Genomic DNA, 18,760 nt, shown 5'->3' with positions numbered 1-18,760 from the left:
TATACCGCCAAAAGAAATCTCTATTTGTGTGAAAAAAAATGTCATTTGGGTACAGCGTTGCACGACTGCGCAATTTTCATTCAAATTGGCCTGCGGTGAAAGTGCCCGGTATTGAAGTAGTTAAACGGGCCAAATCCGCTTGCGCATTCATTAATTTCAAAGGCCACAATAAATTATTATCCCGGCCAATGAAATGAATGAACGCCCAAACGCGTCAGCCACCGGAACGGGTCTGAAAAACGCATTTTTAATGCTAACATCGCTCCTGTCAGGAGGAAAGCGCTCCAAAGCGCATTGCATGCATGAGGCCTAATGAATATCAACATTCAAGAGCCACAGAACCCAATATAGTAATCCAGTCACAATAAATATATTATTTATGAATAAAATTCTGTTTATTTGTTGTATTCTTATTAAAAACTATACAAAAATTGTGTGACTGGGCAGTAGAGAGCTGTTTGGAGCCTGAGCCACCACTAGAGGGCGAACATCTGCCGTGTGAGGGGAGGAAGTGTCCTCGGTACAGGGAGACGTCGGCCATTTTGTTGGAGCCCGGAAAACCTTGAGAAAGGAATTTTTCTAGATAAAGAAATTTCCCGGAGGGGCTGTGAGGCTGGAGAGTGTGTGCCCAGTGAGGAGGAGGTAATAATGTATGCTTATTATGAGAGAAGGGGGTCCCAGCACTCTGTGTGGACTGGATGGGGGGATGGTGTCACCTCAAAAAATCCTCATCTTCCTGCAAGTCCTCTGATGTGGAGAACATTAGCTGGTCCTTATTTCTGGGACTGGGGGTGGGGTATTCTCCGAAAAGCCAGAACGGCCAGCTTCACGTCTCTGCAACGCCATAAAGCACGCGTTTCTGTAACGCACAATACGTGAATAGGGGTGCTGCCACGCCATTTATTTTAAATGGCGTCCCGACGCACTAAGACAGACGACACACCTGCGCCGCAACGCGCCACATCGTACAATAGTGCATTTCGTTTGCAAAAAAAGGGTCAGCTGCTGTGTTTGGTGCGATGAGATGCGTTGGCGGCCTATTTCAAATGTATCGACTGGCGTAACGTAATACATTGCCACGCAAACGCGAGCCCCGTCTTAGGGATCGTTTACGCTCGCTTCGCCTTTTAACCGGAAGGTTTTACCCCCCCCCCCTTAATGACCAGGCCATTTTTTGCGATTCGGCACTGCGTTACTTTAACGGACAATTGCGCAGTCATGCGACGCTGTACCCAAATAAAATTGACGTCCTTTTTTCCCCACAAACAGAGCTTTCTTCTGGTGGTATTTGATCACCTGTGCGATTTTTATTTTTTGCGCTATAAACAAAAAAAAAGAGCGACAATTCTGGAAAAAAAAACAATATTTTTCACTTTCTACTATATAACATTCCCCCAAAAAAAAAAAAAAATCACAAATTTTCATCCTTTTAGGCCAATTTGTATTCGGCTACATATTTTTGGTAAAAAAAAAATCGCAATAAGCGTATTTTGATTGGTTTGCACAAAAGTCATCGCGTCTACTAACTACGGGAAAGATTTGTCATTTTTATTGTTTTTCTTTTTACTATTAATGGCTGCGATCTGCGATTTTTAGTGGGACTGCGACATTGCGGCGGACAGATTGGACCCCTAACTGACATTTTTGACACTTTTGAGGGGACCAGTGACATTACTACAGTAATCAGTGCTAAAAATATGCACTGTTACTGTAATAATGACACTGGCAGGGAAGGGGTTAACATTGTGGGTGATCAAGGGGTTAAATGTGTACGTAGGGGAGTGATTCTAACTGTATGGGGGCGTGGCTTAGTGAAATTACCATAGAGACCTGTGATCCTATATAGAAGGATCACAGGCGCTCTGTGATCATTTCAGAGAGAAGAACGGTAGGCTGTGTTTACAACAGCCAGACTTGTATAAAGTACTCGAAATTTCTACTTGAGTAAAAGTACAAGTGCTCGATCAAAAAGTGACTTGAGTAGAAGTGGAAGTGCTCGCAGAAAAAGTTACTTAAGTAGAAGTACTAAAGTATTCAACATTTTTTTTACTTAAGTATTGCAAGTAGTTTTTTCAAAAAATTTGCTACTTAAGTCCTAAAAGTAAAAAGTACCAGTAGTTTTGAAAAAAAAATTCTACTCAAGTACTGAAAGTAGAAGTACAAGTACTGTGTTATGTAGTTATTAAAGAAAGAAGTCAAAAGTTTGAACATCATATCGTTTTTATTATTTCAAATGATTTATTCAAATGATTAACCTGTGTTTGTTAGTATTTTCTTGATGTACTTTAAGCGCTGTAGCACCATTTATTTGTTTGTTTCATATTTTCTTTTTATTGGAAAGATTTGGTATAGCAGCTTTTATTATACACAGCCTTTATTTTCGTATGCGCTGATTTACAAATGACATTATACACATTTTTTTGAGCTCTATGCAACCTGCCATCTACTGTTCTGGCAGTGATAATTTTTTTAAAAGTAACGAGTAACGATGCAGCACAAAAAAAAAATATCGGAGTAGAAGTATCGAAATCATCGAAAAAATGTAGTGAAGTAAAAGTAGAAGTAGGAGAAAAAAATTCTACTCTAGGAAAGTACAGATACCGCCTTTCGGTACTTAAGTACAGTACTTAAGTAGTTCTACTTCGTTACTATACATCTCTGACAACAGCTGACCGTTCTTCTCTCTCAGTGGGGAGCGATTGCGGGTGTGAGGCGGCAATCCGAGCCTCCTGCCCTGTGCATTGGTCTCTCCGCTGCTGAGTGGGGGCAGACACGCACTGCTGGCGGCACGCGCTCACCCCCTAGCTGCAGATGCGCAACCGATGTATACCTACGTCTGTTCATGCAGGAGGGGCGGATTGTTAACTGGTTAAAAGGTATTTGTTTACAACAGCTGACCGTCCTTCTCTCTTTGGGGGAAGCGATCGCGGGTGTCAGGCAGCAATCGGAGCCGCCTGCCTCGTGCATCGGAGTCCCCGCTGCCGAGTGGGGCTGGGAACGCCCCGGCGGAGGCCTCTAGCTGCAGGTTTTTGCGCAGGAGGGCCGCACTGCTGCAGTAAAAAGGCAGCGGACGGCCGGGAAGCGGTTAAAGTAACACAGTGCCAAATCGCAAAAAAATGACCTGGTCATTAACCACTTTACCACCGGAGGATTTTGCTGTCTTACGTCCAGGCCACTTTTTGCGATTCGGCACTGTGCAAATTTAACTGACAATTGCGCAGTCGTGCGACGCTGTACCCAAACGAAATTTACGTCCTTTTTTTCCCACAAACAGAGCTTTCTTTTGGTGGTATTTGATCACCTGTGCGATTTTTACTTTTTGCACTATAAACAAAAAAAGAACGTAAATTTAAAAAAAATAACAATATTTTTCATATTTTTTTATATGAAATTCCCCCCCAAAAAAATGTAAAAATCAAAATTTTTTAAAATTTTTTGCCAATTTGTTTTCTGCTACCCATGTTTGGTAAAAAAAAAATGACAATAAGCGTATTTTGATTGGTTTGCGCAAAAGTTATTGCGTTTACTAACTAAGGGAAAGATTTTTGTCATTTTTGCTGTTTTTTATTTAACGAGTAATGGCGGCGATCTGCGATTTTTTTTTTTGCGGGACTGCGACATTGCGGCGGACAGATCGGACCCTTGACTGACATTTTTGACACTTTTGGGGTTACCAGTGACATTACTGCAGTAATCAGTGCTATACATATGCACTGTTACTGTAAAAATGACACTGGCAGGGAAGGGGTTAATTTTATTGGAGAGGGAGGGGTTAATGTATGCCTGGTGCTTACTGACGTGTGTGGGGGGAGGGGACTGTGTGACACAGGGACAGATCGCATTTTCAGCTATGCTGAACCCTGCAATCTGACCCTGTCTGTCACTTAGGAGATCCGCCCACTTTGTTTACACAGGCGGGTGGATCTCCAGACTTGATTCCCCGACAATCGGGGAAGAGCAGCGGCGATCGCCGCCGCTCCTCCCCTGGCCCGACTGCCGCTGTGACTGAAACAGCGGGAGCGAGCCTCCGTCGGCGCGCCGCTGAGAAAGGGGAGTGTCTGACGATAACTAACCACTTTGCCGCAGTAGAGCTCTAGTGAGCAGTGGCAAAGTGGTTAAGGGGGTAAAACCTTCCGGAGCTGAAGTGATTAATGGTGGGGGTGGATGGGGATCAATAGTGTCTTGGTATTAATTTGCAAGGATTTGATTATATTCCAGTGACTTTTAAATCATCCTTCATTTCATGCACAGATTTAAACACACCAGAGGAGTGTCGGAGTATATGGGAGGACACAAGGATCTGTAGAAGGACGTCATGATGGAGAAGCGGCCGCCCCTCACATCACCGGGTAACAGGAGACATTAATTTCTTGTATTGAGGATCCACCTAGATACACACATCCTCTGATATAAAGACATAGAAACAATGTATTCAGTCAGTGTGTGTGTTTCCTACAGATGGATCCAGTGACAGGAATACCCCAGAGAGATCTCCCAGTCCCCCGTATTCCCGGGACTCCACACAAGAAGATCAGGAGATCCCTCAGGAGGAGCAGGTAGCTGATCAGAACAAATAAGATTCTTCTTTTACATTCAGTTATACATCTGATTTTGTTGAAATATGATCTGTTGTGTCTTATTAAGAATTTTGGCCTGGTTGTGGTTAAAGTCGAAGAGGATGAAGAGACATATATGATGGGTGAAGATCCGTGTAAGGAGGAGGAGGAGGATGAAATCCCTCCAGAGATCAGCACAGGTGAGGAATAAACAGTAAATCCAGAGAAGAGTCCCAGATCCTCCTTGTTCAGTCACTACAACAATCTCTTCTTCTCTTCCCCCCCCCCCCCTCTGTCAGTAGACAGTAATGGGGGAATACTATTGGGGTAATGAATTAGGCTTCCTGCTGTGCCGGTGCTGCACCACGACTGTGACTCCAGTGCACAGGAGTGACGTCATCATGGCTCAGCCATTCAAACGGCCGGAGCCCGTGAACCCGGAAGGAAGCTCAGCAGCAGGGACTCCGATGCACAGGGGAGGCGGCTCCGATTGCCACCTTACACCCGCGATCGCTCCCCGCTGAGAGAGAAGAACGGTCAGCTGTTGTAAACGTTGAAAGTACATTCCTAAAAACATTATCATTTTCACTTACATGACAATAGCTGTGTTTTCTACAGATGGATCCTATGACATAAATACACCCGAAAGATGTCCAAGTCCTCCTAATTCCCAGGATTTGACACCGGAACATCCCAGGACTCCACACAGTGATCAGGTACCTAAAACGTGGGTTTTTATCAACTAATACAGGTAATGGTTGAATCTGATTAAGACCTGTGACAGGAGTCACTTTGGGTGGGGGGGGGGTTTGTGGAACCCAGATTAGAGAGGTCAGGAAACTCCTTGTCCAGCTCCCTCCGGTCCCTCCTATGTGTAAGTCACCCTATGTCTATTAGGGGCACAAGGTGACTGAGAACCCCAGTTGGATCTGCACTAATCAGATTTACAGTACAACCACACCGGACCCAGCATTTCGTGTTATTCTAGGTTCTATATGTGTGGTTTGTGTTGAAAGAATGAAGGGGCCCTTTCACTTTGGACAATAATATTTATGAACAATATTCCTCAAGAAATATATAAAGATAAATTGGTTTGATCATTTCAGGCTGCTTGTAGGAGTTTCTCATAGACCATTGCTAGATAGTTTTAGGTGGGGTGGGGTTTGTTATTAATAAGTGCCTCTATCCCATTGTTCTATTGTTTCTGTCTCCCTTAGGATAACCTATTATTGGATGTATATGTAGATTAGCTGCTAGAGGGGAGGGGGGATTTCTCCAGCAGCTCTTACTAAACACTGTCTACTGTTGGAAAGTTGAATATACCTGGGTGTCATGTTACTGAATGTAGTTTACCCTGCCCTGCGTCATTATGCAAAGAAGGGGGCATTGTCCCAGAGTGTATATCTCTTTGTGCCTGTGTTTGAATAAACAGTCCTATGCTTCTTACCACCCTACACTGATGTCTCGACAAGTGACTGGGTGGGCTAAGGGATCTTGGATCATGCTGGTACCAGGCAAGGGAAGCATATACGGTGGACATACTCTTCTTGAGTGACGGGGTCCATTACAAGACCCATGCAGAGTATGTCAGACACCCATCAACTGCAAATGCTAGGCTTTATACACTCTGCTTCTGAAGACCTTGTCTGTTTGGGCACTGCACTGCTCTTCCATTAAAGGAATGATCTACCGTTCTCAAAACCAGCCTATAAATTGCCAAAAGTTGCAGTAGAAATCTGGTATCTGATCTTCCTCCCCATCCTTATGTAATAAAATGCTGACACTGATTACAAAGTGTTTTTGCTGCTGTTGTGTCCCCATTTGGCAAATTCCCTTTAACCACTTTACCACTAGAGCATTTTGCTGTCTTAAGTCTGGGCCACTTTTTGCGATTCGGCGCTGTGCGACTTTAACTGACAATTGCGCGGTCATGCGACGCCGTACCCAAACGAAATTTACGTCCTTTTTTTCCCACAAATAGAGCTTTCTTTTGGTGGTATTTGATCACCTGTGCGATTTTTAATTTTTGCGCTATAAACAAAAAAAGAGCGTCTATTTTGAAAAAATAACAATATTTTTAAAAAATTTTTATATGAAATTCCCCCCAAAAAAGATGTAAAAACCAATTTTTTTTTAAATTTTTGGCCAATTTGTTTTCTGCTACCCATGTTTGGTAAAAAAAAAATCGCAATAAGCGTATTTTGATTGGTTTGCGCAAAAGTTATTGTGTTTACTAACAAAGGGAAAGATTTCTGTCATTTTTGGTGTTTTTTTTTTTTAACGAGTAATGGCGGCGATCTGCGATTTTTTTTTTGCGGGACTGCGACATTGCGGCGGACAGATCGGACCCTTGACTGACATTTTTGACACTTTTGGGGGTACCAGTGACATTACTGCAGTAATCAGTGCTATAAATATGCACTGTTAATGTAAAAATGACACTGGCAGGGAAGGGGTTAATTTTATTGGGGAGGGAGGGGTTAATGTATGCCTGGTGCTTACTGACGTGTGGGGGGGGAGGTGACTGTGTGAGACAGGGACAGATCAGATGTCCAGCTATGCTGAACACTCCGATCTGTCACTCCCTGTCACTGAGGAGATCCGCCCGCTCTGTTTACACAGGCGGGCGGATCTCCAAACTGGATTCCCCGACGATCGGGGCAGAGCAGCGGCGATCGCCGCCGCTCCTCCCCTGGCCCGACTCCCGCCGCCTACAGGGGGAGGAGTCTGGCGACGTAGGTCTACGTCGTCAGACGGGATCGTGCCACTTTGCCGCAGTAGTACTCCGGTACATAGCGGTAAAGTGGTTAACTTCCTGTCCTCGTGACAGCATTTCTATGTAAAGAAAGTAAAAGCAATATTCCTATAGGTGCTCATAGGTGTCAATATAAACCTGACGGAAAATCTAAACCCACTTTAACCAGCAATGGATTAAAATATTGTCATTTTGAGACAGACATTTTTTTTGTTTTTTATTTTATTTTGCAAAACTTGCATGCGACATATTTACATGCCTTTGGTATGAAAGTTTACATTTGTTTAATTGAAATGCATGCACATCTTAGTCCTGGACAGAAGTGCTTTTTAAAGCGGTACAGCTCTAGATTAAAGGAATTCTATGCAGGATCAAGGCAGAAGGGATTCCGGTCATTTTAGTGGCTCGGACTGGCCTCGTCAGGCTTGGAACACCGATCTGGTGCGGCTGGTCGCCGAGGTTCTTTGGAAGCTTCCTCTCAGGGACGATCTGCTGTCTCAAGGACCGATCCTCCATTCTGCTTTACAGTCGCTGGCTTTGACGGCTTGGATAGAGGTTTGTCTGAGTCGGTGATTCCAATGCGGTTAAAAGCTAGGAAATCTGCTTCTAGAAAGATCTAGCATCGTACATGGCTCGCTCTTTTTCGGTGGTTCGGATCTTGACCTTCCTTCAATAGGGGCTTGAGCAGAAACTGGCCTTGAGTACTATCAAGGGCCAGCTGTCGGCCTTAGCGGTCTTCTTTTAATGGCCCTTGGCCACACACTCCCTGGTGTGTACTTTTCTTCAGGGAGTTAAGCACTTGGCCTCTCCAGTGCAGTCTCTGTTGCCGCCTTGGCACCTCAATTTGGTTTTCTCAATCCTCCTGAAGCCTCGTTTTGAGAACCTTCAGGAGATTCCTCTGCTTACGTTGTCCCAGAAGGTGGCTTTTTTTGGTGGCTATCACCTCTGCATGGCCTTATCCTGTCATTCACCTTACTTGGTAGTTCACAGAGATAAGGTGGTTCTTTGCCCCTGTCCGCCTTTCCTTCCAAAGGTTGTCTCTGATTTTCATTTGAATGAAGACATTGCGTTGCTTTCCCTGTGTCCCAGGCCAAAACATCTGAAGGAAATTGCCTTGCATGCCTTGGATGTGGTCTGGGCAATTAGGGTGTACCTGGCAGCTGCGTAGTCTTTTAGGAAGTCAGACTCACTATTTGTGCTCACGGATGGGCCTCGGAAAGGGTTGTCCGCTTCTTCTGCAACCATTTCCAGATGGATCAGACAGACGGTGATATAGGCCTATTCCATCAAGGGTCAGGTTCCCCCATTCCCTGTCAAGGTGAACTCCACTCCAGCGCTCAGTGCCTCCTTCCTGGGCCTTCCATCATCAGGCGTCAGTGACGCAGATTTGCAATGCGGCCACCTAGTCGTCGGCGCACACTTTAACAAAGTTCTATAAAGTGGATGTGTTATCATCTGCGGATGCTTCCTTTGGCCGCAAGGTTTTGCAGTCTGCTGTTTAGAGCAGTGGTCCTCAACTCCGGTCCTCAGGGCCCACTAACAGGCCAGATTTTAAGTATTACCTTGGGGGAGATGCAGACTAGAGTACTGCAATCACTGAGCAGCAAATTATATCATCTGGGATGTATTTAAATTATCTTGCAAACCTGGCCTGTTAGTGGGCCCTGAGGACCAGGGTTGAGGACCACTGGTTTAGAGGACCTGGTCCTCTTTGAGGGTGTATTGTTCTTTTCAAGTGGGCTCAAGTTGTTTTGGTTGAGCTCCTGTCTACCTGGTTGGCTATATTTTATCCTTGGGAATTTCTTTTTCCATCCCCCCCCCCCCCCTTATGTTTACTACTGCTTTTGGACGTCCCAATGGTTAACAAGATCAGGAGCTCTGTCCATCAATGAACGAAAGAGAATATGGGATGACGTAAAATCCATTTCTCTGATGTTCATTGATGGACACAGCACCCACCCCTCTGTGGAGTTGTAATTCTTCTGACACTGCTTAAAAGTACAAAAGTACTTATAGCAGAGAGAGGGAGTATACCCCCTGGGACTGCCCATAGGCGTAGCCAGACTTTTTTTTCTGCGTAGTGTCCTACTCCTGTAGGGGGCAGTATAACACAATGGTTAAGAAGATCTGGAGCTGTGTCCGTCAATGAACATCAGAGAAATGGATTTCATGGCAAGTCAAAAATCCCATTTTCTCGGGTGTAGGGCATTGTGTTTCAATCTTTGGCAGGCAGCCAGCATGGGAATCATGTATGGTTCCTATGGAGGTTCACCTCCATCACTATTTACTTTGTAATTCATTCCAACTAAGGTCTTGGTGTCTGTACCAGAGATCTTTTACCTCCTGCACCCTCTTTACTTGAATGTATTTGATGATCATTATTTGATTCCTTAGCTGTGTGTGAGTTGCCTTGTTTTTATTTTTGTGGCTGTATTCTGAGATTGTAAGCCCATGTCTTTTGATAAATAAATAATAAAAAAAAATAAAATAAATTGAGGATAGGGAACAGAATTTGATGGATTCTAAAGAAGAAGTGCATCATACTTTAAAAATGGGCTTCAGCAGCTGGTTGTTGTTGTTGACCCTCTGTGTATATTACAGGCCATTCATAACATGTTCCATTCATAAAACCTCGCCTCTGGAAGGTGCTTCAGACAAATCCAAGTGATTTAGAAGACAAGAAGCGTCACACCAATTGTTAGGAGTCCACTTTGTATTTTATCATAGTATATCTAAAAGAAATAAGCCAACTCGTTTTGAGGGCTCTAAGGAGCCCCTTCATCAGGGCAACAAGAACACAAACAAATTTATGAAAATCATTTAGGATGTTCAAGAAAGGTATTTATTTCAGGACTCCCCAACCAGGCAGAATAAAATGACACATAATCACCCCGTGGGACTAACAGAACGATAAGATTTGGTTTTGTATCATGTCATTTCAGGATGATAATCTGATTAAAGTTGAAGTGAAAGAAGAAGAAGATGATGATGAAGAAGAAGAAACATCTGTTAGTGATGATGAGCCTTATAAAGGGGAAGACATTTCTCCACAGACCAGCACAGGTTAGTAGTGAACACAAATTTCAGAAAAGAGTCCCAGATTCTCCTTGTTCAGTCACTACAACAATCTCTTCTTCTCCCCCCTCCTCTGTCAGTAGACAGTAATGGGGAGACAGTATGTGCCCAGTGGGGGAGTCAGGCGCCATCAGCCTCTATTAAACTCTGTTTTCCAGTGGCAGCACTGGTAACTGTTTGCTGTCCTGGCTCTCTGCCTCCTCCTCCCGCTGCTATCGATCACAGCCAGTGAGGAGGGAGCCGGGGCGGGCCGAGCCCCATTTTGTGTGTCTTACGGAAACAGACAGCAGGGCTTGGGAGTGAGCATAAACGAGTGTCGGGGGGGGGGGGGGGGGAGAAGGAGCTTAGAGTGCTGGTGGGGGAACCAAGAAGAGGAGGATCAGGGCAGCTCTGTGCAAAACCCTTGCACAGAGCAGGTAAATATAACATGATTGTTATTTAAAGGAAAAAAAAAATGTTTTTAAATATACGAAAATATTGGCCCATATATATATATATACACACACATTTTTAAAGGAATGAAGCATCTGGCAGTGCTCATGAATTGCATAGATGTACTGCATGAATGCATTTTGCTTTTGTCCAGACATATACTTCACAATAAAAACAAATGATAGTCTGTGAAAAATATAAGAGCAATGATAACCAGAAAATAAAAACAATGTTAGCCTGTGGCAGGAACTGCTACCGTTTTGCCATGGCAGGCTGTGTAGTGTTTATGGAATTATCCTGACAATTATCTTTTTCCTTTCTAGGGGGTGAAGCATCCTCATCTTTTGATTCCACCTCTGACCAAAGGGCTCATACACCGCCATATTCTTGTTCTGAGTGTGCTAAATGTTTTTCCCGGAGAGCCTATCTGATTAGACACTTGAGGACTCACACGGGGGAGAAGCCGTATTCCTGTTCTGAATGTGGGAGATGCTTTGCCCAGAGTCAAGACCTTATCGCACATCGCAGAACCCACACTGGGGAGAAGCCGTATCCGTGTTCAAAGTGCGGAAAGCGTTTTGCGATTAAATCTACTCTTGCCAGGCATAAGAAAGTTCATACGGGAGACAAGCCATATTCCTGTTCAGAGTGTGGAAGACACTTTCGGGAAAAATGGAATCTTCTTATCCATGAGAGGACTCATGCTCCTAAAAAGTCGTTTTCCTGTTCGAAATGCGGAGAATCTTTCAACCGAAGAGCAAACTTCATCTCACATCGAAGATCTCATGTAGGAGCGGGGTCACATTCCTGTCCTGAGTGTGGGAGATCTTTTTATTTTAAATCCCGTCTTATTGCACACCAGAGAACGCACATGGGGGAGAAGCCATATACATGTTCTGAATGTGGGAAATGTTTTAGATGGAAAACAACTCTTCTCAAACATGCAAAAGTTCACTCGGAGGAGAAGCCAAATTCTGAACATGAGACATCTGTTGATAAGCAGCAAAAATCTCAAACGGTTGAAATGCGATTTTCATGTTCGGAATGTGGGAAGCGCTTTCCTTTTAAATCCCGACTTGTCGTTCATCAGAGGGCTCACACAGGAGAGACCCCATATTCGTGTTTAAGATGTGGGAAAAGGTTTTGTTGGAAATCAGGGCTTGTCAAACATGCAAAAGTTCATGCTGGGGAGAAGCTAGACCCCGAACAAGAGTTATCTCTTGCACAGCAAAAATCTACAGAGGGGAAGCCGTTATCATGTTCAGAGTGTGGGAAGTGTTTCTCTGTTAAGTCTCGTCTGCGTGTTCATCAGAGAACTCACACTGGAGAGAAACCATATCCTTGTACAGAGTGCGGGAAATGTTTCTCTGCTAAATCACGCCTTCTTATACATCAGAGAGCTCACACGGGGGAGAAGCCATATGCATGTAAGGAATGCGGAAAGTGTTACGTAGATAAATATCTTCTTCAGCGACACCAAAAAAGCCACGTTGTTGTTAAGCCTTTTTCATGTTCTCAGTGTGGGAAACGATTTTTACAGAAATCCACTCTTATCAATCATGAAAAATATCACTCTGGGGACAAGCCATACCCCTGTGTGGAATGTGGTAAATCTTTCCTTATAAAAGAAAGACTGATTAGACACCAAATGAGTCACACAGGGGAAAGGCCTTTCCCGTGTCAAGAATGCGGGAAGTGTTTCATGCAGAAATCCGATTTTGTTAAACATTTCCGATCTCACACGGGGGAGAAACCCTTCTCGTGTGCCGAATGTGGAAAAAGTTTCTCTAGAAGAGACAGACTTAGCAGACACAGAATGATTCACACCGGTGAAAGGCCATACTCGTGTTCTGAATGCGGGAAAAGTTTTATACAGAAAGCCGATTTTACTAAACATCAGAGATCCCACACAGGAGAGAAGCCGTTTGCATGTTCGGAATGTGGGAAATGTTTTTCTTTAAAACCCTCTCTGATCAAACACGAAAGAGTTCACACTGGGGAGAAGCCGTATTCATGTTCGGAATGTGGAAAAGAATTTATTGACAAAATTACTTTTAACAGACATCAAAAAAGCCACGCCAGCGATAAGCCGTTTCCCTGTTCTGAATGTGGGAAAAGTTTTTTGTGGAAGTCGACTCTTTCCAAGCACCAAAAAACTCATGCAAAGGTGAAGTCCTAGTCACATTCCAATCTTGGAAGGGTCTTCATAAGAAGTCAGCTGTCTGTGTCCATGAACAAATTTTTAGATCTGTTCTTTTTGTCACTTGTATGCAATATTTTCAGAAGTCCTGTGTAGTATTTAAACAAGCCCACCAACACCTACAAGCAAAACACTTGCAGGCTTACTGTGATTCCATAAACATTAGGTCAATAAAGTTAAAGTGCATGCACTACTTTTAGTGTGATTTCAGCCTTATCAAATAAATGGGCAGAAAATCCCACCACACTGAGTCGCGTATATAGTTACATAGTTAGTGAGGTTGAAAAAAGACATCAGTCCATCCAGTTCAACCTATGATGTGAGTGTGTGTTTGCTTTTAACCGTACATTGTATACCCCTGTATGTTGTGGTCTCTAAGGTGCCCATCTAATAGTTTTTTGAAACTATCAATGCTCCCTGCTGATACAACTGCTTGTGGAAGAGAATTCCACATCCTTACCGCTCTTACAGTGAAGAACCCCTTACGCACTTTAAGGTTAAACCGCCTTTCCTCTAGTTTTAGTGAGTGGCCACGTGTCTTATTGTATCTCCTTTCTCTGAATAGTTTGTTCCTTATGCTAGGGTCGCCAGTACAGTATTTGTACATTGATATCATATCCCCCCTCAATCGTCTCTTCTCCAGAGAGAATAGGTTCAGTGCTTGTAGCCTTTCCTCATAGCTGATGTCCTCCATTCCCCTAATCATTTTTGTTGCCCTTCTCTGGACTTTCTCCAGTTCCAGCACATCCTTCCTGAGGACCGGTGCCCAGAACTGGACAGCATACTCCAGATGTGGCCAGACCAGAGTCTTGTAGAGTGGGAGAATAATCTCTTTATTTCTGGAGTGAATCCCCTTTTTATCCCCTTTAATCCCCTTTTGCGTATAAATCATATAAAGTAAAAAAGGTAGAATGATAAAAAGTTCATAGTTCCACACTAGGTGAAATGCAGAGTTCAAATGATGAAAAAGTGCATCCAACACCAGTGAATGGAATCAATAACGATGTAAGGGATCACCTCGTGAGTATTCCAGAACTGCTTACCAGATGTGCATGACCCTGTCATGTCAGGCATTGGTGGCAAATGTAGTGACAGGCAAGTTGAAGAGCGCGTGACTCCCAGCTTAACTTGAACGTAGAGTACCTCAGAATAAAGAAAGCTCCAATGGTGAGGTACGTCCCAAAATCATTGTTTATTAAAGTATTGCGCTTACACTGATCCATATAAAAACCGTCATAAAACAGGAAATGGTAAAGACCGCGGTACTAGTGTGCTCGTCATCCGACGTAAGGTCCCGCTTTACGCGTTTTGTCACCCAATTGACGTCATCGGAGGCGTAGCCCATCAGACGCAAGCACGCTTTAAAAGAGGCTGGTTCCGGACATGACGCACTAGGAAATGCGGCGATGTGCGATGCGTTCCGAAAGAAAAAACCACAGGCTTATCCGCCGGACATGATATAACTCATATCCGGCTACTGAAACCTGCGTTCCAAGCCATGGTAATACTCCCGGAAACAGCAAACCAGCTGTCAGTAACAATAATAACATGAATTTAAAAATAATAAGTCGACAAAATCACAAATGGCACTTAGACTTAGTCCAAATACAAGATAATTACATACATAACAATGAAAATTAAAAACTAGTGACATACAAACACTACAAAATGGAGGAGGGTACAATAATAAGTGGCGCCACCTATACTGAAATATGAGAAATGCAAATATACATAACATACATCACTCGTAAAAAATAAATTGGAATAAAAAACTAAAAAAAAGGCTAGTTATTGTTTATATAACAGTTCACGTCCCATTCAATGTTCAAACACCACACGGAGTGTAAGATTTGATGTCGTAAATCCCGCGGGGTCTCCAATCTGGAGATCCCCCGCTGGATAGGACTACCTCTCCAGTGAGGGGTGAACTGATCTATACCCTAAATCATCCAGGAACATGGACTGCGTTCCTGTTCGATTTAGATGTGGACCGGCCCTTAGAATCTGTTCAAACTAGATGTGCTGGGCTGCCCAGTGCATTCCTGTCCCAACACAGAGTTGAGGTAAAAAGCTTTATTCCCTTTCAAGACCGTTGTGGCCATGACACTGTGGTGGTGTGTGATGAACAAAAGGACACGGTGTGACTCAATACACCTCATTGCACCGATGTAACTATGTAACTATGTACAGATGAGCCACCCCTATGCTGCATGTGTCCACAGAAACGGTGTGCAAAATACACAAGCTACTCCCCCCCCCCCTTTTTGCCTGTGAGAGATAGATAGTAGCTGGACCCTGCACTGTCAATACATATGAATTAATCAGGGTGCACAATTCCCTACCTGCTAACTGTACATCTCCACCACATTGCTCACTGTGCAATGTGGTGGAGATGTACAGTTAGCAATGTAAGTTTGTGCCCACATAGATAGCGAATTATGCAGTAGGGATGTTTAACAGGCTGTTGTCAATAAATTAAAAACATTTGAAATGTTTAAAGTGGTTGTAAAGGGTGAAGGTTTCTCACTTTCATTCATTCCATGCATGAAGGTAAAAATCTTGTGCAGCTCTCCCTACAGCCCCCCAATACTTACCTGAGCCCCATCTTGATCCAGTGATGTGCACGAGAGCTGAAGCTCTCCTAAGGTTTCTCCTTCCTAATTGGCTGAGACACAGCAGCGGAGGCCATTGGTTCCTGCTGCTGTCAATCACAGCCAGTGAGGAGGGAGCGGGAGGGCAGGACTGAGCCACGCTCTGTGTGCCCCATTGACACACCGAGCCAGCTCGGGAGCGAGCACACAGGAGTGCTCCAGGTAGGCCTGCTGATAGAAATCGCGGGGCCCCGTACAGACTACCTGACAGCCCCCCCCCCCCCTGAGAAAATATTAAAGATATATTTAGCTAAAATTACAATAAAAGCATTATTAGCAGGCACAAATACAACATAACTCACATAATTCCTGCTAAATCTAAAACAGACAAAATTGAGTTAATAAATAAAAATGAAGATGAGATGAAAAAATATATAGGCTGGGCAGTTGGAGCTCCAGGATCAGAGAGACAGAGGGAGAGAAACAAAGTTACAGAGATAAACTCAGGAGCAGAGATAACATTAGAGCCAGGGCTGGGAGGGGGGCCCACACATGGAGGGGGATTAGTGAGGGACAACTGTACCTTGTTCAGCAGATAAAAACTGGTAGCAGGGAGAGGGAGAGAGACCAGCTTTCAGCTGCTGGAGGAAGATTTCTGTATTTGTTGTCCATCACTAATCCCCCTCCCTGTGTGGGCCCCCCTGTGTGGTTGGGCCCCCTACAATCAGCGGCCCTGGCTCCAGGAGCAAGCAGCTTGCTTTGGGGGCACTTGGCAAGGGGGAGGGACCAGAAGTGTCCTATCTTCAAACTGAGCTTCTGAGTTTTCAACCTCTCATATGCACCCAGAAGTGACCACGCGAACACACATTGCGTAGCCATGTCCGCTGTTGTCACTATCAGGAAGCTGGGGCAGAGCAGTAATGTGCAGACAACTCTGGAGCAAGTACATGTGTAGACAGGAAGTGACTGAAAGATTGGAGATCAGCAAGACCAAGATGAAAATGTAGCCCTGCCCCTGCAGGAACTGCTGAGTATTGTCTTGACAGGCTCCCCGGGTTACCAGCACTCAATTATCTTTGGAATAAGTCCCTGGATCCCACCTTGCTCCTTATGGCTCGTCACACAAATGAACAGACTAGGGATGTTGATTTTTGTCGTTTATTTGTAATTTGGATAGGAGAAGGGAAGAGTGGGATACTCCAATTGAACTATTCACATGGATTGAGGACTTCTATCTTCAGAACTTTGCTTGAGAATTTGGAACAGCCAGGCTGTTAATCCACACTGCCACAAGTGTAGATGGAGTTAAGTCTCTTTACTCTCTGAAAAGATGACTTGCTGAACGATAACTTATATCCAGGACACTCTCACTAGCATCCCCTTTCAACTGACACCCGTCCACTGACTATCCTAGGAGCAGGGGTGGCCCTCCTCAGGTCAGGCCCTTTGGCACGAGTTTCTTTACTCACTATACTGCAGAGATAGATCCTCCAGTGTGTCTCCTCTCAGCCAGCTTCTCTGGACCTCTGGGTTCAGCTCCTCACTGCTACTCTTCAGGCCCTCAGGATGACCCCCTGAGGCCACATGGCACCTCTACAGAGGAGGAGGCAGCCACCCCCTCCCTCCGGGACTCTGCTATCCAGCCAAAAGACCCCGAGCACATATGCTTCTGGCTTTTATACAGTATCCCAACATGCACCCAGGCGACTTTCCCTCTGCCAATCATCAGGACTGTATCAAAAGCCCATGAATCCATTCATCAGGTTTCCTCCCACTGTCCAACATGCCTCCCTATTGGACCAGTGTGAAACACTCTCTAGATAGAATGAATCACATACTGAGCACAATGAGCAGACCTCACTAACAGATCCTGCTCTCTGGTAGGCAGAGAACAATATAGATTTACCTGCAGCTCTTATGGAAAGCAGATGGAGCTCAACTCTACCTAGGAGGGAGCTACCCAAAAAATCAATGAAAGGTGATAACTGTATATAATAAAAACAACCATGGCAATTGTACCATACACGGTGCTTTAGCAAACTAAATGTCAACTAGTTAGGGTTTACATATACTTTAAAGAAATCTTCCTATGTCCCTAAACCAAGTAGAGAGGTAGCCATTTTAATGCAAGAAAAAAATAGTCTTCTTCCCTTTTTTGTGGCATCCCATGTCTCCTACCTCCTCTCCAATCCAGTGTTGCTGCCTCCCTCAGTCTCTTTGGCATTTGACATTTCCAGCAGTATCTAATGCCTGGTCTCTTCCTCCCACCCTTACCACACTACAAGATTCAGCAGCAGCATAGTCCTGCATCAGAGGAATGTACCAGCAAGTAGTGGGGGGCACAGACTGTTTTCCTCAGCAATCCTGTGGGTAGAAAGGATTTGCTATGGTACCCAAAAATCTCTATAGGTGACGCTTTAAAGTCTTTACTGCTCATCAGTTTAGAGATCACCATGAGCTGTGGCGCTAGAATTATTGTACTCACCCCGACATTCATGGCGATACCTCCTATGTGTGGTCCAATTGTGGTTTACATACATGTGCACTCCTCATGTGTGCATTTGTGGGCGGTGTGTGCGGCAACAGGGGTTACGTTTAATTTTTTGAGAGGGTTTAATAAATGTTATTATTTTATTTTTTTAACTTATCTTTTTTTTTAATGTATTTTATTGCTATCACAATGGGGCTAACACTCTCCCCCATGTGATTGCATTGGACAGGTGACGTATCTTTATGGAGACATGTGAGGTCTCTTAGAACTTCTCAGCAATGAATAGGCGAACTTGATTCGTGAAACGCGTTTGCTGTTTGAGGCTTCTGTCTATTGTACTGTCACATTCATGGAGAAATAAAGACTTTTATCCGTTCAACACTGGAGTGCAGTCAAACCATTTTCTGCAAAGACGATACTCCCATGGTTCACGGACTGGACGTGCACCCAGTTAAGATTGGATTGTTATCTCCCACCTGAAGTGGCATCAATTTCCTTTGTGTAGGTCTCTTATGGCACTTTTCCACTGCAAGCACCGGCTCGGCTCCACTGGGCACTGCTTGGCCCAGCTCGGCTCAGTTTGCTTTTCCACTGCGTGGTACGAGTCGGCACCTTTCAGCACTGTATAGGCTCTACTCGGCTCGGTTTGCTTTTCCACTA

The 18,760-nt window shown here is 44.3% G+C and overlaps 1 protein-coding gene across 1 annotated transcript in view; it reads left to right on the top strand.

The window, feature by feature from the left end:
• LOC309564350 (uncharacterized protein) overlaps positions 1-15,076 on the top strand; it is a 97,490-nt gene extending 82,414 nt beyond the window's left edge. The window contains exons 16-21 of the mRNA XM_082268976.1: positions 4,459-4,556; positions 4,645-4,756; positions 5,175-5,272; positions 10,254-10,374; positions 11,142-13,288; positions 14,972-15,076. Of these exons, the coding sequence (XP_082125102.1) occupies positions 4,459-4,556; positions 4,645-4,756; positions 5,175-5,272; positions 10,254-10,374; positions 11,142-12,997 (2,285 nt within the window). The 3' untranslated portion in view covers positions 12,998-13,288; positions 14,972-15,076. The remainder of the gene's footprint in view (positions 1-4,458; positions 4,557-4,644; positions 4,757-5,174; positions 5,273-10,253; positions 10,375-11,141; positions 13,289-14,971) is intronic.
• The last annotated feature ends 3,684 nt before the right edge of the window (positions 15,077-18,760 follow it).

The sequence above is a fragment of the Pelophylax lessonae genome (genome assembly GCF_965119305.1).
Source record: "Pelophylax lessonae genome assembly, chromosome: 9".
Classification (NCBI taxonomy): Eukaryota; Metazoa; Chordata; class Amphibia; order Anura; family Ranidae; genus Pelophylax; species Pelophylax lessonae.
This window is presented reverse-complemented; position numbering and strand designations above follow the sequence as displayed.